The sequence below is a fragment of the Coturnix japonica genome, chromosome 8 (assembly GCF_001577835.2).
Source record: "Coturnix japonica isolate 7356 chromosome 8, Coturnix japonica 2.1, whole genome shotgun sequence".
Classification (NCBI taxonomy): Eukaryota; Metazoa; Chordata; class Aves; order Galliformes; family Phasianidae; genus Coturnix; species Coturnix japonica.
In genome coordinates, this window is record NC_029523.1 from 18,956,859 (window position 1) to 18,979,406 (window position 22,548).

Below are 22,548 nucleotides of genomic sequence, written 5' to 3' on the forward strand. Positions count from 1 at the left end.
CATGGGAATTGGTGGCTTCCTGTTCCAGCAGTCCTTGAGGATTTCATTCACACCCTAAAGCTTTCAGATGGCTTCTTTTCCCTGCAATGTGTTGTGCTCACATTTAGCTCTTCATCTAATTGGTTCTTCAGCAGCCTGCTTGGTGTTTCTTCAGTTCCAGTGTAGTCGTTACTCTCTTTGCAAATTTGGATGCACTTAATTTAGGTGATCTCAGAATATTTTCTTTATCAGCACTATAGATGTCCTGGAGTCAGTGAGCAGCTGTGGTAGCATTTGGCTTTCACTGCTCAGCCATATTTATTAGCTTTCTTTTCCCAGAACCACTGTCTTGAACAGCATGGTAGGTGAGTTGAAACTGGTCATACATATCAGATGGTGTGTGATTCCATAAAACACATTCTTCTGGTGCTAGGATGCTCTGCTTTCCTGTTGGAGTGAGAGCCATAGTAGCAAAAGGAGATAGTCTTCCAGCAGAAAAGCGTGCACAATTAAATTTAATCAGATCAGAAAAGTCTCAGAACTTAGGTTAATATGGTGTTTTTCATAAGCACCACTGGTGTTACTCAGTGCTGCTCTGGCACTTCAGGGGTTTTTATAATTTGTCCTTATGTAATCGGTTTCCTTGTCTTTGTAAATGGAAAAGACATCAAAAAAAATCACACAAGAAGTGCAGCCCATAGTTGCCTACAGCTTTTTCTCCTGGAACATCCCACATTTGATGTTACCAACACTTTTTTTCTGAGTTTGAGTTTATTCAGGTTCAAGAATTAAATCTGTTTCACATCTATCTTTATCGCAAGACATGTCATATAAATGTATTAACTTATTTAAACACAAATGAACCGCTTTACTGTTTACAACAGGATACTATTAATCTTACAGCTCTGCAAAGTCAGCTACTTCCATTTTATTATTTCCTGCTTGGCTAGAAAGGAAGCATGATGGGTGAAGAAAGGGAGAAATTAGATAGAGATTATGGAGAAGTAAAATACAGACTACTTAATGTAGCAGTTTCCAAGGAGAGCCAGTGATCAGTGAAAACTCTCGCGTCTACACAGCTCCATAGCATTCTGCATGCTGGTGAAACTCCTGAGCTAAGAGAGCATGAGGGAAAAGGAAAGTTGCTCACCACTCCAGGAACCTCCTTGTCCTTTCCAGGGTAGCACTGGTGTTAATGAACGTTCATTTCTGTCTCCTAATGTTAGTTACCTTCACAATCAAATGTAATGGCTCCAGAATCATATGTATCCCTTTCCTAGCCTGTTCCCAAAGTTGTCCTGGTCTCACCAGCTCTGTCATTGTACAGAAGGTTTGGCTTAGCCTACTGAGAATGCTAAAAAGAGGCACCTGGTCTGATAAGTAGCTTTCTTTTCCGCTGGAGTATGCAGTGTCTGGCAGAATCCGTTCCTCTTCCATTCATTAGCTGACCCCTATGCATGCGTTTAGTGCATTTCTTTTCTGTATTTTTTTCTGTACTCAGTCATCATGCTCATCTCAGGAGAAGCTGCACCAGCTGCCCTTTCAGCCCACGGCAGACGAACTTCATTTCCTGACAAAGCATTTCAGTACTGAGAGCATCACTGATGAGGAAGGGCGGCACTCTCCAGCCCTGCGGCCTCGATCGCGCAGTCTCAGGTGAGTTCAGGTGGTGTTCATTGAGATTTTAAGATGTTGGGCACAAGTACTGCATTTACATGTGTGCTTTCAGTTCTAACAACACTAAGAGAAAGCTGTTGGTTTTGGGTTTTTGTTGTTGTTGTTGCATGGTTTTGAAATGAATGAGCTTATACCCCACCTCACCTAATCAGCTCAGGACCTCAGTGGGAGTTTGTAGTAGATGAAGTAAAAAAGTTAACAAGAAAATGTGTGGTGAATGTCATGTGATGGCAGAAGGGACACGTCATGATAATTTGTAATTATTTGTATGTTCTAAACTACAGCTCAGGCTGCATGATAATTGCATACGGAACTGCTAAGTGTAGTTACTCAGTTATCTACAAGAGCTGGTAAGTCCTGTAGGTAGAAGCACACTTAGTCTCTGCCAAATGCTGTGTAGCAAGAGAGTAGTGTTGTGATTTGTACTAAATTGTTCTCTTTGAATGATAGTCCTACTTCAGTCCTGTTGCTGTCACTCTTAACACAGGCTATTGCTGTCCAGTGTAGATGTAGCAATACTAATTCTTTGTAGATAGGACAGCTACTGTAGCTAGACAACTCATCGCTAAAGTAATTATTGTCCTTTCTAACACAGACATATCACTGTTGACATCAAGAAGCATAAAACACTATTCCTGATGCTAGGAAGATGTAAATAAAATNCAGCCCAGGATGAAATAATTCATTATTGCAATTATAGTTTTTTCAGCATTCATTGAGATCAAATCTTAGCGTGAGCCAAATTCTGTTTTTTTCTTGTTAACACGAATTATCAGTTTGTTGGGAATTTAATCTCTGTAAGCCCATTTAAAAGCAGAGTTATCATATCATAGCTTTATCATCTGGGACAAGACTAGATTAATCCAGTGTGTCATGACTGTGTGCTTCATATTCATTTGTTAAATACTTTCTCTACTTTTCTGGTTTTCAGTGTGATAGTAGCCAGCCTTATTGGTATTCCAAAGCTTAGAGAGAAGGAACATATATTTTTTTAAACTTACTGTTTCTGATTTGTTTTTCGTTTTGCTTATTTCTAGCACTGGTAAGTTGTGTGACTCTAAAGCACCCTGACTGCTAACAAACATCCTTCCTGGCCCTGACTGCTCAAGAAAATTGCTCCAATTGTTTGTATTGGTGTATCAGTGTTTGTAGGAGTTGGCACTCTGTTTGGTGAGGGGTAGCACGTCCTTGTGAACAACAAGTGTTGACATATGTGAAGACCAGACCCTATGCAGTGCACAGCTTGCTTATTTGTTTCCCCACACAAGAATTTGCTCACTTGCTGAGAGGACGTTTTTACTTAATTAAAAAATTAAAAAATAAAATCTGAGCAGTTGCTGTGTTGAAAGTCAGGCAGGAATTTCCTAAGAATGTAATATTTTAAAAGGTACTCAAAGCTGATAAACAAAATACATCAGATGGGTTCCTTAAGAGGCAGTCATATCTTCACAATTTAAAAGATGGCCTGATGTCTATGACTGATTGTTAACATTTATTCAGAACATCTTTAATGACTTCGATATTTAGGGGAAGGAGGTGGCCTGACACTGCAGTGGGGTTCAAAAGCGTGATGTTTGTAGAGCTGGTCACTGAAGGCAAGTGTTCTCCCATTTGTCTGCAAGAGATTCAGACTCAGCTGTTGTCATCTTCACATGGTGCACCCATTTCAGTGCTCACGGTGTTTCTTTAGTAGAAGAGCATATTTCCTTATTGCCCAGAGAGGTACTTCTTAACTACCATCTCTCAACTGTTCTGTTTTTATGTAACGTGACCTTCACATCCTTCAAATTACTGATTCCAGAGAGCTGTCTGGGCTGTGTTTACTTTGCTTGGAACAGTCCTCGGTTTACCCAAAGGAGATCTTCTCTTCCAGGAGTAAAATGTGTGGAGAGCATGAATTCTTATGCTGAACTTGGGCTGCTGCCCTCCATCTTTCCCTGGTTTTCTTCACTTGTCATTCTTCAGCTGACAAATGGGAGATGCTGGAGATAACAGTAGGGCTAACTAGCAGTGGCTTCTTCAAGAGCTACCATTATGCACGCGCTCTGCCTACCAGTCTTCCCAGTTTTCCTGATCTCTTTCCATATTTCAGGAAAAGACTGTCTAGGTTAAAAGCATTGAAGATTACAGCAGTGAATCTTTATATTGCTGAAGTAGATGAGATCATCCTCAATCAAGCATGCTGCTTCATCAGCTGGCTGAGCAGTGCTGCTTTAATGCAGTCCTCCATTGTGGCTTCCCGTGTGCCACTAAGAATATACAGAGATAATTTCTAGAAAATGCTGGTTATCAGAGGAAGCTGATGAGAAAAAGTGGTGTCCAGGATGGGACCAAAGATTAGATAGTGCACACCAGTGGCCCACGTAGTCCAGTTTTATCTCAAAAATGGATCCTGGTCTGCTGAGCTTGGTTTTCTTTTAGTCATTGGCTTTTCCAGAAACAGGACTAGGCCCAAGGTGTGATGCTGTAGTCTGTGTGTAGTGCTGGATCTGGTGTTTCTCCTTTACCTTCTCTTTATCTGAGGGAGCTTTTTGACACCCAGTACTGGTGTGATTTCTTCAAGGCCAAGTATTTAGATAATGAATTTTTGGGGGGAGGAGGAAGGCCAGCACTCTGCTCACCTTCAGCAGGGCACGTTTGGTTTGTACTTTATGCAACTTTATAGTTTCAAAATTCCTTATTTTCTCTTTCTGGAGCATTTAACTGCTCTGCATTTTTCTAATTACAGCTGTCAAAGAGAAAAGATGCAGATTCATAAACAGCTCGGTTATATGTAGTCACTGTTGAGCTAAATTTTTGTGAGATTAAATTTATGAATATGCTGCTCCTTGAAATAGCTGTCTGTGAGCTTTTTTCACTTTCTAGCATCAGATAAAGAGACCTGAGTTGTGACAAGCTAAAAACCTTTGTGGGAGAAAGATGTCGCTGAAAGTCTACAACATAATTTCATGGAGTGGAGGGAAGAAGAGAGCAGTTTTTCATTCAGCTGTTAAGCTTAAGGGGACAGGTATTATTCTTCTAATGTCTGCTCTGCTGAGATGAAAAACTCCCTGACAATAATCATTTCTTTGACCTGCCCGTCTGCTCCAGGAAGAGAGAAGCAGCCTGCTTTTTGTCTTGAGATGTTATGCACGTGCACAGTATGTGTCCTGTTTTACAGAAAATAATCTGTTCCTTTGTAAGGCTTGAAATGTTAGACTGTTTTTGTACTGCTTATGAAATCTTGTGCGTTCTATATGGATGTGCAGAGCTTTTGCATTTGAAAAGCTGTCATGCCTGCACAATGTATCAAAACTTCTTTTTTTCCTTAAAAATTCTCTTCCATTCTCCCACAGCAGCATTCATTACCTACCTGTTCCTGGCTTCTTTTTCTTCTGGTTATATCTCCGCAGTGCTGTAGAACAACCAGCAGTGCCTGGCAGCCAGCCTTGGTTAGTCACTTACCCATAGAGTCATTTCTGTAGTTTCCTAGGCTCAAGCTCAACATGGGGCTGCAGTCAGCAAGACATTTAATTTGACACATTATACTGGGAGAATTTCATTTAGAATGAGAGTTTGAACCCTCATCCTGGCTTTTATCTTCAGTTGCTTGAGTGTATATTGCCTGCACCTTTCTATACCAAGTATCAAAGGATTTATATGTCCTTGTAATGTATACCTCACTCAAATCACACAGAAACAGTTCATTACATAAAAATAAATGCTTCCTTAAATACGTTCACCAAAATGTTTTGCTCCAGTTGAACTTCCAGGAGACAGATTTGCATTTCTGCTGGTGTGTTTGAGCTTAGAGATAGAGGAATAAATGTGGTTGGCTGGATGTGTGGGGAAATTTGCTTCCAAATAAGATGTGTGTATGTATGTATATGTATAAAATACTTCTTAAAAGCTCTAACCCCTGTGTTTATTATGTCACATATGCTCTGTGAATGTAAATGTAGACTTCTTTAGAAAGAAATTGTTTCTTTATAAAAAACAGCTATATAACAAGCTAAGACATACATTCTCTTAAGAATATATATTAATGAAAATGTTTTTTTACTTGGCATGAGTAACCACTGAGCACCCAGATTAGATTTTCTCTTGTAGCATACGTGTTCAGTGAGATATTTAGGCCAAACTGCATTTTCTCAAACTGAGGAATGAAACTTAATGAACCCAAGGCACAATGTAATTCATGGAATTCCAGCACCGGGCATGAAACAAGATTGGTATTGCTATATCCTGTGAGTCAGTGAGTTAAATTTTCTCTGAATTGTAAATATCTATTCCCGAAAGAATGTTTTTCCTCTAAATAGGTTAGCAGCAAGGTAGGAACTGTAATGCATTCAGAATTTAAAATGCATTTATTCCATTTAGAGAGATTCATCTTTCACAAGTTTAAAATGTTTGAACTGATTCAAAATAGTGTTGGCGTTGAGTTTTTTTTACGTAGAGAAAATATGTTTAGCAATATGCCTTACTGTTAAAATTGTGAGGACAGTAGTCATATAATATGCCAAATAATGGGAGCCTTCTCTCGTCCCAGTTGCTAAACCAACGTCACCAGGAAAGCGAGATGCTTCAGGCGATCCCGTGGCTGGGGATTATCTGCATTACCTCACTCGGCTGCCCTCAGCGCTGGGATGAGTCAGAGCCCTGCGTACCATCACATGTGATGAAATGAGATGCAACTGTTCATTAAAAAACACCCAAACAGTTGTATAAATACAGTTGGCCAAGATTTACCGTCCTTTTTTTTAGTGTGCCTTGGGAGTTGCATGTTAACCTATGCATACATGCATATGCATCTGTTGTGTAATGTGTCTCAAGGGAGTGCAGTTTTCATATAAGCATTCTGTTCCTATTGCCGTGGTATTTATATATATGAGATTCAGCTGAATATCACTGTTCATGCATCCCTGCTGCAGCAGACAAAGCACAGCAAAGGCATCTCAGGGTCCTTTTGAACTTTTCTCCATCCCTTCCTTGCACTGCAGACTGGAGATAACAGGGACTTGTGTGCAGAGGGCAATGAGAGGCTGCGAGTGGAGGCAGATGTACCTGTAACGTGTGTCCCACTGCCCATGGCCATGTGTTAGAGCTTGTGTTCACAGCAAGGAGTTGGTTGTCTGCCCCCTGCAGACAGGGTGAGCAATGTTTGTGATGCCTGTAAATGATGATGTACTTTCTTTTCTCCTCCAGCCCGGGTCGCTCCCCAATTTCCTTTGACAGTGAAATAATAATGATGAACCATGTGTACAAAGAAAGGTTTCCAAAGGTAAGGAATCACTTTTTGAATAATGCAGTCAATGAACTTGTGACAAAGCTGAGATAATCTGTTATACTGTGACAGACCCCTTGTCTTACCTCTAATTTCTAAGCAGTGCTTTCTTTAAAATTCTGTATTAATTCTGCAGTGGAAAAAAAAATAGATAAAATATATTCAGATGGCAAAGTATGAAAAGCTTTGTGTATTTATGTATGTATTTTACTGAATTTCTCTTTTTTATATATGAGCATGGGAATGAGGAGAATGGCCATGCTGTGGCTACTCAATCTGTTCTACTTGCTGTTTGAGACCAGCATCTCCATATATTATCATAGAATCATTTGAGCTGGAAGGAGCCCTTAAAGGCCATCCAGTCCAACTCCAGTGAACAGGACACCTACAGATCCATCAGATGCTCAGAGTCCCATCCAGCCTGAGCCTGACTGTCTGCAGGACAGGGCATCCACCAACCCTCTGGGCAAATTAACCCTCGGCTTCTGCTTTGAATTCTGATTCATATCAAGGCTGGAAGAAAGATGCTTACTTCTGTATGTACTTTAAACAAGCTATTTTGGACAGTAATTTAAAAATACTTGGAGTAACTTTCTCCCAGTATTCTCTGTATAATAACATTAAGTGTGCTTTATACCAATCCAGACTTTTTTGGTCTTGTAGGCTTTACATTTACATATTGGAAATGCGTGTTTTCTTTTAAAGTCATTCCAAATTATGCTAGAGATTTTGACAAAAGCGAAGTTTTCCACTGGGGCATTTGGTACCACGGAAGCAATGAAGTTAAACTTGAGTTTTCAGGAAAGCAAATTATTTCAGTACTGAAATGATGGCTGTGAAAATAAAATGGAGGGTTTTTGTTGCGTATTTCTTTTCAATATGAATATTGAAATTCATGGAATCAAATTTTAAGAGTTAACACCTCACTGAAATAAGTGCAGACATTCTTCTATCTCAGAACTGTCAATATGACCATTCCCTTTCTGCTTTACCAATAGTAAAAATAGATGTTGCTCTGGTGACAGAATATTGAGGCCTACAGTGAAAGAAATGCTGTCTGTCTGTTGCTTGGGGCAATGGTTTTCAGATTTCATGGTCTTGCCTGCAATTTCTGAGAGCTGCCTTGTGTCTCACATCCTTATTCTGGAGGAATGCAGCCTCAGAATCAGGATATTTTGAGTCATTTCCATTTTCAAATAGCATGCCCTGATTAAATGTTGTTGTTTGTTCTTGTGAATGCAGCTTTTGCCTATGGAATAATATTTTCATTTGAAGCAAAACACTGTTGTTGTATTTTGGATGATTTTTTAAGCCCCGGTGCATTTTGGGATTGAGGATGTGACTTTAGAACCCTACTTGTTTATGTTTAGATTTTGGGATAGTCAGATTTTAAGAATAATTTCTGTTTATTCTGTACTCTTAGGCCACAGCGCAGATGGAAGAGCGGCTGGCGGAGTTTATTGCCTCCAATGCTCCAGAGAATGTGCTGCAATTAGCAGATGGGGTCCTAAGTTTCATCCACCATCAAGTTATAGAGCTGGCCAGAGACTGTCTAGATAAATCACGTGAAGGTCTCATTACTTCTCGCTACTTCTATGAGCTGCAGGAAAACTTGGAGAAACTTCTCCAGGATGTAAGTGCTTTCGAGAAGTAGAATATGTTATGTTGATGGGAGCTGTAGACAATAAGGCAGAGCTTTGATTTCAGGAGAGGGGAAGGGCTGTGGGTAGGGGTGTCAGGAGACCTGGGGCATTCCAAGGTGCTGTTGGTGTTAAGCAACACACATGGGTGGAGTTAAGCAAATCACTTCACCTGTGTACGTCTTTGTACAAAGACTAAATATGCATATGAGTAAGTCAAAGGCAGTCTTCACAATTTATGAAAATTGGGTTCATCCAGATGAAGGAAATTACTGAACTTTTCTTTCATGTACTTCAAGACTTGGGATGACTTATTAATTACAATAGTGCCTTCAAGGAGTGAAAACACCACAGTCTGTAGTGTTGCTATAAATTTTTCATAAAAGATTTTCTTGAGCTGAACTTAATCCAGTTGTGGGTTATTTTTTTACTACTTCGATGTGTTTTGTGGTGTTCAAAGCATTTGAAAATACACAAGGGGGCACAATTTTAATGCGTGCTCAGTATGCTTCAGCTACTCATTAAAATTGCTCTTTTCCTTTAAAATAAATTCTAAGAGATTTTTTGAAGTTAATGTTATGCTGTAGCTGTTGTGAGGAATCAGTGCTATTACTTATTGCCAGGTTTGGACCTCTGTTTGGGAGCATCTTCCTAATTCTCTGCTTTGATTTAGGGAGATAGCAAGCTGCAAGTACAGGATTTGCAAAAATCACAGACTCAGATATTGACTGTCACTGGGAGACCTAGGATCAGTTGTATGCTGTGGAAATAAGACCAAGTAGAATCTCAAAAGAAAACAGAAAACAACCCCAAAAGTCCTTCACTTGGTGGTATGGTCTGTGCAGTAGGGTATATAGTTTTATGGTATATTTTTATAAAATGTGAAAGATTGAGAAGGTGACTGCTTGATCAGTAAGGAAATGAACACTGGTGGCTTGGGATTTTATACAATTTTACTGTGAAATTCAAACCACAGAAAGAACACTCAATTTAATAGGTTGCAGGTTGAGGCTACTTTATGTTGTGAAAATGTATCCGTAAAATAGAGTAATTGGATATGTAAATAATGAGTTGTTTAAATATACCAAACCAGAAAGCTTTTAAAGTTTTTAGATCTTGGATTTTGTAATAAAATGCCAACAAATCTCGTTAGTTATGGCAAATGAGATACTTTGTCGTTTGGAGCGTGAAATATTGTCTTCTAGTCATTGCTATTGCTTATTGCATCACTGAAACCATCCTGAAGTAAAAAATGAAATTGAATAGATTTTCTTTATTTTGGGAAACATGAACTTGGATGCTGTGCTTTAAATTCAAAATAGTTATTGAAAAAATAACAGCAAGAATGTATGAAAAAGAACAGAATGTGTGATTATATATTGTATTGAAAAAATGTTAAGATGGTGTACTAAGGGACCTAGTTTAGTGGGGGAGTATTGGTGGTAGATGGACAGTTGGACTGGATGATATTGGAGGGCTTTTCACAGAATCACAGAATCACTTTTCCAACCTTATTGATTCTACGACTCCATTACCATGGGTGGTTGGCTTACTGGGTGGAACAGGAGCTCAGGTTCCTTCAGTGAAAAAGGTGACAGGAGTTGTTTTCTTGGTTGAAGTGCCTCAGTGCCAAAGAACAAGGAACACTACCCAAAAGTTCCACAGCTTTATGTAGGCTCAGCCACTGGGAGGAGGGAATTAAGGGCTGCAGGTATTTCTGTGCATTCAACAAAAGAAAAAGAGGAAGGTGCTGGTATCACAGTATGTTCAGTGATACTGCACATTGGAAAATTGATACTCTGATTGGAATTGCTTTCTTAATATGAGCCTAAGTGTAAATTTATTGTTTCTTGGCACTGCAGGTCTATTGTTTTGTTTTCCATCTGTATATTAGCTCAATTACAGCATTGTGACTTGCATATCCTAGTTACTGGTCCCATGAAACCCCAGGGGAGGACAGTGATTTTAATTTCATGCCCCAGTGGCTACAGTTAGTGACGGATGGGTCTTTCAGATAAGGGAATCGGTTTGTAAATTACCCCTCGCTTCCTCCCGTACACGTGTCACTAGCAATGTGTGCAGGAATGGCATCAGCCTCTCCCACAGCCCCTGAGCTCCTCTCCCCTCCCCTCGAGAGGCGGGGGGGGGGGACCCTGAAATGACACTGCCAACCTTCAGACAAGCATGTCGTCATTGGGAGCTGCTAATGAGGTGTCCCACATCACACCAAGACACATGGAGGCAGCAGCGCTATATAACCCTGCCTGCTTTGGGGACACTGCTGGGACAGCTGCTAAACAAGACATCTGTAGGGATGTCTGAGCTGTCCTGGGGGAGAAGGAAGCAAGAAGAGGCAGTGCTGTTGCGGATCTTGGACGAGCAGCGCTGTGCAGAGATGATGGCTGAGTGGCTGTTCCAAGTTGTGTTTCATTTTTGTCATCCTCTGCTCTGTTGTGTTGGTTTGTTTTTTTTCCCTTTTGCTTTTCTTTCTCATTTGGCAGTCATGGTCTGGCTTCTCATTTTCATCACAGGCACCTGATTACATTAGTTACATTTTTAAATTATTTTGCCTAAGCTGGGGAAGATGAGAAAGGAGAGAAAACAAAAGGACTTGATTAAAAAGAATAAGTTTGCTTCAGCACCGTAAACAGATGCCATAAAATATATATATTTTTTCATAATATGGAGGGGGGGGAAAAGGATTTTCCAATTGCATGTCTCATGTTTCATATAATACAAAGTTGTTGATGTTTTATTTATTCATTGCAAAGCAGCTCACTCCTGGTGTTCTAGGGTGGCTTTTCAGCTATGAAAGCATTAATTTCTTTATAGAATTTGTATTGTAACTCACGAGTTTGGATATTGCATTAAGGGGCACTGGGTGAATACTAAGGACCTTCATTTTCATTATTTTCTCTTTTATAATTAGAAAATATTGTTTGTTTTTTTTTTAAAAAAAATCTCAATTTATTTCAGTGTTTTCAAAATATTCTTTTTGATAAGACTCTTATTACCAGGAAGCATCTCTGATGCTGTTTTCAGATGATGAACTAGCAATTAAATGTTTTTTCTAGGTACGAATTTCTACCTCCCTGTGTTTTATTGTTCTTCCAGGTGATTCCATGTGTGTTTAGACTTCTTAACCATATATGTCTTTTTCTTAGGTGGTGTTAATGAACGGTGCTAAACAAAGCTTTTAGTTTCTTGCTGCGCATTGATAAAATACCGTTCTTATAAGCAACTAATGGCTCATTGCCAGCATGAGCACATTGGTTAAGTTCTGGACTTTGTATTTGTGGGTGTGCTGAAGCCTATTTTTTGACCTTGGGAAGAAAAAGCTGTGCTTCATTTCAGAGGTTTTTTCATGTCATTGGAACCATCTTTTATCACCCTACAATGAAATGTTCTTTTATTTGTGCTTCAGAACTCCCTGTATAACCAAAGTGGTTTTGAGCAAGAGAAGAGTTAATTGGGAGTGATGGGTATTGGTGGTTAAATTTGGCTTTGCTTTCTACTTCATCCATTTTAATGCATTTATTGTTGTAAAAAGGCATTTCCCTCCTTCCCCTTGAAGCTAAACACTGAGTTTATCCTCAAGTCCAGCGAATTAAAAGGAGAGGACAAGAGTAAATTCTCTAAATTAGGCTTCTGTATGTTCTTTGTTGGTGTGCTTTGTACACCAGAGCATGCAGTACAGTGCTGGAGTTGTTAGGCAGGATTTATGAAATGGAACAGAGGGAAAATAAAGTACAGGTTTCTTATGATGGTGAACAGAAGTAGTTTGAATTCCAGCTGAATGCACAGCCTGAAAATAGGTGTAGCTGTTGGTCATCATCTAGATTTCAGCTTCATGTGCAAGGTAAAATTGAAAAAGTCAGTAATCTTGTTTTCATTTAAAAAAAAAAAAAGACCACATCATATCAAATATAACTTATAGGTGATATAATACAAGTAGAGCCTTTGAAATAGCTCTTGCATGATAAAAAGAGTCAGTTGGAATGGGAAAGCTATATGTAACTTGGCATCCTTGAGTGAGCTGAGATCATTGCCTGGCCCGACTCTGTCATGACTTTGCTGCTGAATTACAGCAACTGAGCTTTGACATATATAAATGAAGAGTTCTCTGCTAGGACCATAATGCGATGTGTTGCTCTCCACAGGCCCACGAGCGATCAGAGAGCTCCGAGGTTGCCTTTGTTACCCAACTGGTGAAGAAGCTGCTGATCATCATAGCACGACCAGCTCGACTGCTGGAGTGCCTGGTGAGTCTGGGCCTTGGGAGAGAACAGCTGAGGAGTTGAGGAACATGTGAGAAGGCTTTAAATTCTCATGGAATTTAAATAGGTTTATTTATTTATTTATTTGTTTTACTTATGTTTGTTTGTTTTTTGTAATTAAGATGATTAAGGAATATGAACTCTTTGGCATTAATATGGAAGTGTTGTCCAGTGAGTTCACATTTCACTAAAAAATTTTGGAAGAATCTTGCTCATTGCTGGCAAATGATGAGGTTTGTAGGACAGAATTACAGCAATTTTGTGATCTTGCAGTGGTGCTTTTGCACCTAAATGTTGTTTTATATTTCCAACTATATTGGTGCAGTAAGAGAGATCACACCTGTTTATAATCTTTGCTTTCCTTAAAAATCAAGAATACCAAACCTGAGCTCATAGGATAATCTCTTTGTCTGTCTCACCACCTTGCTTTAGGAGTTTGATCCTGAAGAGTTCTACCACTTGTTAGAAGCAGCAGAAGGCCATGCCAAGGAAGGACAAGGAATTAAGTGCGACATTCCTCGTTATATTATCAGCCAGCTGGGACTCACCAGGGATCCCCTGGAGGGTGAGAGCTCCAGTTTTGTACTCACCACACTATTGAGAGAATAACCAAATCTCCAGACACTAACTCCTGGTCATCACAAGCTCAAGGAGTCCTTTTTTTTTTTATTAGTTTAATTTCTACGCCATTTTTCCTCATTTTCCTGTTTGCTGTCAAATTCCAGACTGTCCTTTCCATCCCCATATCTCAGAGGAGTATTGCTGGGTTAAGGACCTCATATCAGAAGTGACAGTTCTTTACTTATGGTGTTAATAATGTCTCCCCGTATTATAGCTAAAAAAATGATAGAAAATGGCTTTATGATTTAACTGTTTTCTCTGGGCTGTTGAGCAGTAAAAGTAAACGAATGTATTATTTCTGTTCTGCCACTGCTGGAATGCTAGTGAGTTGTATTCAGTCATCCCATTTGTTGTCCTCTCTGAAAGAAGCTGTGGCTTTCCATGAGAAGCCAGCTCTCGTGCAGATTTTTGAGTGGAGATGTCTGTATTTTTACATCTTAAATAGCAGTGAAGCCAAAAAGACTAAATTATATCCAACACAGTGTGTCATCAGAGTGGGAGGAAAAGTACCTCATTGCATTGTCTGATAACTGAGTACTTCATGCGAGAATAGCAGCAATATTGATGCGTGATTCAGCGAAGAGTTGATATATTCTGAATATTCTAAAGTAGGTCTGTTACAAACGTAACGTCAGTTAATCAGGAGTTCTCTTGGATATAAAACAGTTGTTTTTTTTTATATTACCAAAATATATTTTTTAAGACAGCTTATGATAATTAACATGAATTTATATTGAGAGCAAGTCTAGTTTGTGATGTAGATGATTTATGTTACTCTTTCCAGCTTTTAGAAATGTTGGATATTGCACTTCAACATTTCATACACTTTTAAGGAGTCATAAAAATTTGCTTTTTACCTGTTACACCCAAGTCTGACCCGGTCTGTGAGATCACAGCGCTGTTCGAGCCCCATATGAGTAATGTTTTAGAAGAAAAGTAACAGCTTTTCTGCTAGGTCCCAGAATTGCAAACAGTAACGTGAATACGTTGTAAATGTAGAGAGCCCCATAAGATCCTGACTTTGGAATTTGTGAGTTAATATTTTTGTCTGGCACTTTGCTTACTGACTCTCTCCTATGGCAAGTTTTACGAGCACGCATGGCTTGCTCAGCAACAATAGAAAGTGTGACAAAGACTGGAGATTGCTGCAGAATATTTCAGCGATTGAACCGTACTTTTTGTTTCCTCAAGAGAGCATAATTTTAACATAAATTAGCAGTCTGGATAGGTCTAGTTTAACTTGTACGGTGTTTACCCGAATGACAGTGACAGGTTGACTTCAAGTGAAGAGCTCTTCAGGAAAATTTATACCAAAGATTGCTAAATGCAATTTAATAGCATTTGTTGAAATCTGACATTAAAGGGAAATTTTCTTTGATCCCTGTCATGGGAGAGAACCTTTCCATCACTAATTCCCCTTACTAAAGTCAAATTTTCTTTAGAAATGTGTGGAGATGTCAAGGTGCCTTATTTCCTTTCTGTAAGGAGGGCACCCAGAAATGTCAGTGATGTCTGTTCAGAGACCAGTAGTTAATGTAGGATTTGGTTCTGCAAAGTTTATAGCATCTCCTAAGACAGCTGAGTTGCCTAAACTAACTGCATTTCTCACAGTTTGCTGCTATTCAGCGTTTTGCAGACTCAGACACATTTCATGGAGAGAGGTTGTATGAAATGTAATTCTTTTTCTTTTCTGGAGTACAGAGGTGCCACGGGGCAACATGCATGGAATAGGTTTAACATTACCTCGCCAGCAGTTTCCCCTAACTTGCATTTGTTGCTTATTTTAGAAACCATCCAGAATAAGTGATGCTGAGATTAGGACAATTAATTATATTCACCTCTATATAAAAGATTGCTTGCAGTTTACAAGATGTTAAAGGTTAGCAGTGTATAATTGGGGTGACTTTTTATGGAGGTGGGAAGTATGTCCTTCATAATCTACAAGCACACGTTGAAATCCTGTTTGTCTTGTACAAACAAAGAGAATAGTGTTTGATTGAGATCATTAGAGTAATCTCTCTTCTTTCTTTTCAGAAATGGCCCAGCTGAATAGCTATGACAGCCCAGACACTCCTGAGACAGATGATTCAGTCGAGGTAAAGCAGTAATACACTCAATACTGTCTGGCGCTCTTTTCATTCTCTGCAAAGAGGTAGTCTGCAATAAAGAATTAATGATAATGCAAAGTAATTTTAATTAAAAGAAGAAAAAAGTGCTGACATTCAAAAGTGCACATTAAAACTAAAGTATACACTTATAAAAACGTGCAAATCTCAATTGTGTGGAGGTGAATCATTGAAGATGCAAACAGGCATTAGCATCAGATTTTGTTGATGTTTTTTCAAGTTGCGCATAAGAATCATTTGGAGAAACTTTATTTGCGTTTGTAAAACATGATGAGAATTGAGGAGAGATGACATTAGTACCAACTGGTGGAAAAACCTGGTTATATCACTCATTGATTTTCAAACGTCTGTAGTTTTTCAGTTTATTTGTATTTAAAATAAATAACATTGGGGAAAGGTCCAGACCCTCTGATTTACCGTGCCAATGCTTGTAGGGGGAATCTGCAGGGCTTCTGGGAATACTGACAGTTATCCCAAAGCTGAGAGCTCCTGAGCTTTAGAAAAGGGTTGAGACTATGAATGATGCTTCAAGAAGAAATGGACAGAAAGAAGTAGCATGTACAGTGAAGTTGTTCCTACACTCCTCATTTCCTTTTCTTTGTCTTCTTTCCCCAGAGCCGTGGAGCCTCTGTCCAGTCAAAGAAAACTCCATCCGAAGAGGAGTTTGAAACTATTAAACTGATCAGTAATGGTGCTTATGGGTAAGGCTTTATAGGCTTTGCTTTATAATAAAATACTGCTATCATTCTACTCAGCAAAGGATTATAGCAAAGCTAAAGAAGTGAATGGATTTTGTTGAGTCCAAAGTATAAATGAATTTTACAGTGGCCTTGGGTTCCACACTTGTGATGTCTTCAGCATTCTTGGTTGAGATGCCATTTCTTTTATGTGTTCAGGATTTCTTATCCTATAACCCCATACCTGGATGTAGTTCCTGTCCATGACAACCTTAACATTGTACTGAATTGGTAGTTCACCCACCCCCTTAGTTTATTTTGGGATTTCCTAAGCAATAGGTAGTTTCAAGAGTCTGAGAAAATTATTTTGTACCCACTTCTTTACTGCTTATCAAGGCCCCCCTGCCTGAATTTCCTTCAGTGCAGAGTATTAAAGTCCTGTAATTGCTGTTTGTTTGAAGGCTACTTGAGTGGGTGTGGGTTACATTCTGTAGCTGTAAATGTTACTAGTGACTCAGCCAAACAGCAGGATCATTGAGGAAGGCTTTGTTTGTAGTTTTTCATTCTTCCACGTACTATTATGTACTTGTGGCTGTTTGTGAGCTTTTGAAATACATTGGTGCGAATCTGCAGTAATAATTTGTGCTGTAAGAGTGCTGTTAGATTTTGTTATTCATTAAAAAATCCAGGATGAAGCTACTGGTCAGTTGAAATCTGAACTAGTTGTACAAACCTATCCAGAACTGTAAAGATGATTCCTGACTCTTTATTGTTACCAGGGATATTCATTAGGCCATAACTAAGAGCAGTGATTCGGTAGGTAATAACCGAGAAAACTTAAGCATGTGCTTGAGTATTTTGTTGGAGTGAGTGCATATTTAACAGCAAATTAAAAAAAAAATAAAATGAAAACAGTGGAAAAAGTGCATTTTTTGGTCTTTGAAGACGTGCTGGAGCACACTGAAGCTCCATTGTTGTTAGATGAGAAGCTCTTATATGTTTTCAGTCATATATCTTCATAGACCCCATGGTTTAAATATAAATTTGCAAAAAGTGGGAGAGGTGTAGTTTTGCTGTTACTCATTCCTGTCTCCATGCTGGGTGTGTTTTATAGTCAGCTGCTTGTGAGACAAAATACCATGTTAAATGTAATATACTCTAGAGAAAACGAAGCAAGTACTGATTCAATCAGGCAGGGAAACTGGATGAAAATTTTATTTGCAGGCTGCATTATTAATGTGTAGGAATCTAATGATCTGCAAATGATAGAAATGTGAGAGATACTGAAGGAAATCCCTGGTGACAATGTTGCATCAAGTTAATTTTATGGAGTTTGGAAAGAAATCATGCTGATTTCATACATTTTTTAGACTTTTTGGTTTTTTTAGTGAAATGATGACTATAGGGTTGAAAAATATAAGCCCCATTGCACTGATACTTAAGGACGTTCATGATATTTGTGAAACCAGTTCAAACAGAGCATGGAACTTTCCCTCTTGGTGTGTTATTTTCTAGAGCGGTGTATTTGGTGCGCCACAAGACCACCCGACAACGTTTTGCCATGAAGAAGATCAACAAACAGAACCTAATTTTGAGAAACCAGATCCAGCAGGCGTTTGTGGAGAGGGACATCTTGACGTTTGCAGAGAACCCCTTTGTAGTCAGCATGTTCTGCTCCTTTGAGACCAAGCGCCATCTGTGCATGGTTATGGAGTATGTGGAAGGTATGTTTGTCAGAACCTGCAAAGAGCAAAAGGCTCTTAGAATGTACACGTAGCATATATACAGCGTGTTTCATCATAAAGGATGCCGTTTCCAAGCGATTTATAAGAAAATGTACTTTTGGATGTAATACTGATGAGCACACCGCTCTGATTGCAGTAAATTGGAAGAATATCTTAGGTGTGTGCTGTTTCTTTCTTCATGTAGAGTGAGGTCAGTCAACCCAGCAGCTACAAAGGAGGTCATGATGCCCTTTTAGGGAGGAGTATATGGACTACTTGGGCTGGAGAAGTGAGTCGAATGCATAACACTAAGATTTTCATATTTATTTGAAGCTCAAGATGGAGTTGAGAGACAGTTTTGAATCCCATATAACAAGGTTGAAAGAGGCAGATTTTAGGAAACTCACTGTAGTTATCTAGTGCTGTAGTGCTGTAGCCATTCTTTTTTGTTGCTGACGCTTGCCATTTCATTGTGCCGTATTTGGAACTTACCTCTAGGAGGTGACTGTGCAACACTTCTCAAGAACATCGGTGCCCTACCTGTTGATATGGCGAGGATGTATTTTGCTGAGACTGTTCTGGCATTGGAGTACCTACACAATTATGGGATTGTTCACCGTGACCTAAAACCTGACAAGTAAGTCTTGAAATCTTCCAAAGCTTTAGGATGAGAGACAGTTCTTCAGAGACTTTTTCCTTGGCAAGAGAACATGGTGTCTAGAGACAATAGAGATTTTTAATGACATCTAACATACAGGAGGTTTTAGGGAGTCTCTTGCTCCTAATGTGTAGAACCAAGCAGACGCAGAGAGAGAATAGGAAGAACATCTTCAAATATTACCTCAGATACGTTGCTGCACTGCTGAAATATGGCAGAAGGCAGCCTGAATTCTGCCTGCCTTAGCTGCTCCATGATGTTCTGTTTCGCCAGAGGTTCATTTCAGGAGTTTAAGAGAACACTAAGAACATGCTTAGCGTTGCCTTGTTTTCTTATTTTTTTAATTCATTTTGAGAAACAATTAATTGAATTTCGGATTATTTTGCTTCTCTTTCTTCTAGTCTCCTGATAACTTCCATGGGTCACATTAAACTTACAGACTTTGGACTGTCTAAAATTGGGTTAATGAGTCTTACAACTAACCTCTATGAGGGGCATATGGAGAAGGACACCAGGGAGTTCATGGACAAGCAGGTAAGCTTGAGCTTACTGTTTTTACAATGGAAGGAAAAGATACAAGTCCTTCTACCTGTGTGCAAATTGGTATTGTTTTTTTTGTTCCAGCTTCTTGTTTTGAAGTGGTGTACTTCAGCTTTTAGTTTGGGACATCAAAGGTGTGCTCTGTGCTGCAACAGTTCTTTTAGGGATGTAATACAGCTTGTCACGGTTTGAACTAAAAATCCACCTGCGTCCGTGACAGGGGGTCGTGGGCCCCGGAGGGGCCCTATGCCGAAAGGAAAAAGTTAATTAGGAAAAGAAAACAGCGGCAACGATCTAAGGAGGCACACTTATTTACTAAATACTATATCGAAATACATAATCCAAATTCTTTTGAAAGCTGGTTTTGCCATTAAGCGCAGCAAGGTGAAGGGGCCTGCCCAGGAAATCCAGTTCTTAGGCATAAAATGGCAAGATGGACGTCGTCACATCCCAGCAGATGTGATTGACAAAATCACTGCTATGTCTCCGCCCACAAATAAAACAGAGACCCAATCTTTTCTGGGAGTAGTGGGCTTTTGGAGAATGCATGTCCCAAACTACAGCCACATAGTGAGCCCTCTCTATCAGGTAACACGGAAGAAGAATAATTTCTCATGGGGTCCTGAGCAGCAGCAGGCTTTTGAGCAGATAAAACAAGAAATAGCCCGTGCCGTGGCCTTGGGGCCAGTACGGACGGGACAGGGATGTGAAGAACATCCTCTACACTGCTGCTGGAGAGAAAGGTCCCACCTGGAGTTTGTGGCAAAGAGCCTCAGGAGAGACCCGAGGCCGACCCCTAGGATTTTGGAGTCGAGCATATAAAGGGTCTGAGGAGCGCTACACTCCGACTGAGAAGGAGATCTTAGCCGTGTATGAGGGGGTTCGGGCTGCTTCTGAAGTAGTTGGGACAGAGGTTCAGCTTCTTCTAGCACCTCGCTTGCCAGTAATAAACTGGATGTTTAAAGGACAGGTTCCCTCCACCCATCATGCTACTGATGCCACTTGGAGTAAGTGGATTTCATTAATTACTCAACGAGCTCGAATGGGAAAACTCAGCCGTCCTGGAATTCTAGAAGTGATCATGGACTGGCCTGAGAGTAAAAAAATTGAAACACCACCTACAGAAGAGGTATCACGTGCTAAAGAGGCACCACCATACAATGAGCTACCAGAAAACGAAAAGAAATTTGCCCTATTCACAGACGGATCATGTCTATTGTAGGAAGCATCGCAGATGGAAAGCTGCTGATATGGAGCCCCACACGACAAGTTGCAGAAGCCACCGAAGGTAAAGGAGAATCAAGTCAATTTGCAGAGGTAAAGGCTGTTCGCTGGCTTTAGATGTGGCTGAACGGAGAGGTGGCCAGCTTCATCTTTATACTGATTCATGGATGGTGGCAAATGCCTTATGGGGGTGGTTGCAACAGTGGGAAAATGATAATTGGCAACGAAAGGGTAAACCTGTTTGGGCTGCTGAACTGTGGAAAGACATTGCTGCCCGAATAAGGAACATTGCTGTAAAGGTGCGCCATGTAGATGCTCATGTACCTAAAAGCAAGGCTACTGAAGAACATAAAAATAACCATCAGGTTGATCGAGCTGCCAAAATTGAGGTGGCTCAAATAGACTTGGACTGGCAGAACGAAGGTGAATTATTCTAGCTCGGTGGGCCATGAGACTTCAGGTCATCAAGGAAGGATGCAACATATAAGTGGGCCAGAGACCGAGGGGTGGACTTAACTATGGACGCTATTGCTCAGGTTATTCATGATTGTGAAACATGCGCCAATAATTAAACAAGCCAAGAGGATGAAACCTCTTTGGGGGGAGAGGCGATGGCAAAGTATAAAATATGGAGAGCATGGCAGGTTGATTATATCACTTGCCACGATCTCGCCAATGGTAAGCGGTTATGTACTCACCATGGTGGAAAGCAACCACTGGTGGCTTGAAACATACGCAGTACCCATGCTACCGCCCCGAAACACCATATTAGGGTTGGAAAAGCAAATCCTTGCGGCATGGCACTCCGGAAAGAATTGATCTGATAATGGGACCATTTTAAAATTCCTTGTTAACCACTTGGGCCAAAAATCATCTGGCATTGAGTGATTTACCATATTCCCTATCATGCACCAGCTTTCTGGTAAGTTGAACGATCAATGGGTTGTTGAAAACTATTGAAAGCAATGGGTGGGGAACATATAATTGGGAGAACCATTTAGCAGAAGCCACCTGGTGTGTCAACACTCGAGGAATCTATAATCGTAATGGTCCTAACCAATCCAGCTCCCTACGAACCGTGGAGGGAGATAAGGTTCCTGTAGTACACATAAAGAGCGTGTTGGGAAAGACAGTTTGGGTCCTTCCAGCGTCTGGAAAGGGCAAACCTCTCCGAGGTACTGTCTTTGCTCAGGGACTGGTGCACGTGGTGAGGTGATGGACAAAATGGGAATGTTCAATGTGTACCACAAGGGAATTTGATGTTGGGGAGTGCAGCCAATGATTTTCCTGTAATATATAGGTAGAGTCTCAGAAAAATATTTCAATTAGGTACAGAATAGTTCAATTAGGTATAGGACTTAAAGATAGAGTGGATTAATGTTAAGGAAACACTTTTTCTCTATATACCTTAATTAGGCATTCTGTAAGCAAGTTTTCCATCTGGACTCTATATCCTGCACTGGCCATGCATGAGTAGAGCCACACATGGAAAGAAGTATAAGTCAAAGGAAATCTGCTGTGGTGGCTGGGAAAGGATGAGTGCACCTTGATGTGGGGGACGCCCTACTAGCACTGCCTTTCCCCTCTACCGCTGACATGTTTTCCTTTTTCTGGCAGTTTTGCCATTTTCTCAAAATTAATAAATAGTAGGTTAAGGTATAGAGTTTTGTTCTCAACTTAGGGATTTGTATGAATAAATATAAGTGTTGAGAAAAAAAAAAGGTTGCTGATTATTCACAATTATACAATGAGTGTGTATGTTATGTATAAACATAATGTAATGATGTAGAATAAGGGGTGGAATGTCATGGTTTAGTAATTTTGTAATTTTTGCTATCAGTATTCCACATCATAACATCATATTAAGCATAATAATTTTACTGAATCTGCAACTTACAGAAGAAGACTACATCTCCCAGGGAACAACACGATAGGTCACGGACCTGACTCTATATTAACTCTTCGCAGAACAGACTGACGTCTTTCGAGTTCTGGCGATTCAGGGAGTGTGTGGGAGCCTTCAGCCGTTCGCCTAGATTCACAGTAGGCCTCTCGGTTACGGGACTCATTCTCTCTCCTATTTTGCTTGATTCGTTAGCTCAATTTTCAATTTTCAATTATATTGATTATATTGTGTTATCA

At 39.9% G+C, this 22,548-nt stretch overlaps 1 protein-coding gene across 18 annotated transcripts in view; it reads left to right on the forward strand.

The window, feature by feature from the left end:
• Window positions 1-22,548, forward strand: part of MAST2 (microtubule associated serine/threonine kinase 2) — a 175,805-nt gene that overhangs the window by 130,838 nt on the left and 22,419 nt on the right. For 11 of the 18 annotated variants that reach the window (XM_032446368.1, XM_032446370.1, XM_032446377.1 and 8 more), the window contains 11 exons: window positions 1,481-1,635; window positions 1,941-2,006; window positions 6,841-6,916; window positions 8,343-8,552; window positions 12,720-12,821; window positions 13,269-13,401; window positions 15,492-15,553; window positions 16,199-16,284; window positions 17,776-17,984; window positions 18,483-18,621; window positions 19,044-19,176. In XM_032446368.1, coding sequence (XP_032302259.1) covers window positions 1,481-1,635; window positions 1,941-2,006; window positions 6,841-6,916; window positions 8,343-8,552; window positions 12,720-12,821; window positions 13,269-13,401; window positions 15,492-15,553; window positions 16,199-16,284; window positions 17,776-17,984; window positions 18,483-18,621; window positions 19,044-19,176 — 1,371 coding nt within the window. The remainder of the gene's footprint in view (window positions 1-1,480; window positions 1,636-1,940; window positions 2,007-6,840; window positions 6,917-8,342; window positions 8,553-12,719; window positions 12,822-13,268; window positions 13,402-15,491; window positions 15,554-16,198; window positions 16,285-17,775; window positions 17,985-18,482; window positions 18,622-19,043; window positions 19,177-22,548) is intronic. The other 7 variants (XM_032446372.1, XM_032446374.1, XM_032446378.1 and 4 more) reach the window with 2 other exon arrangements.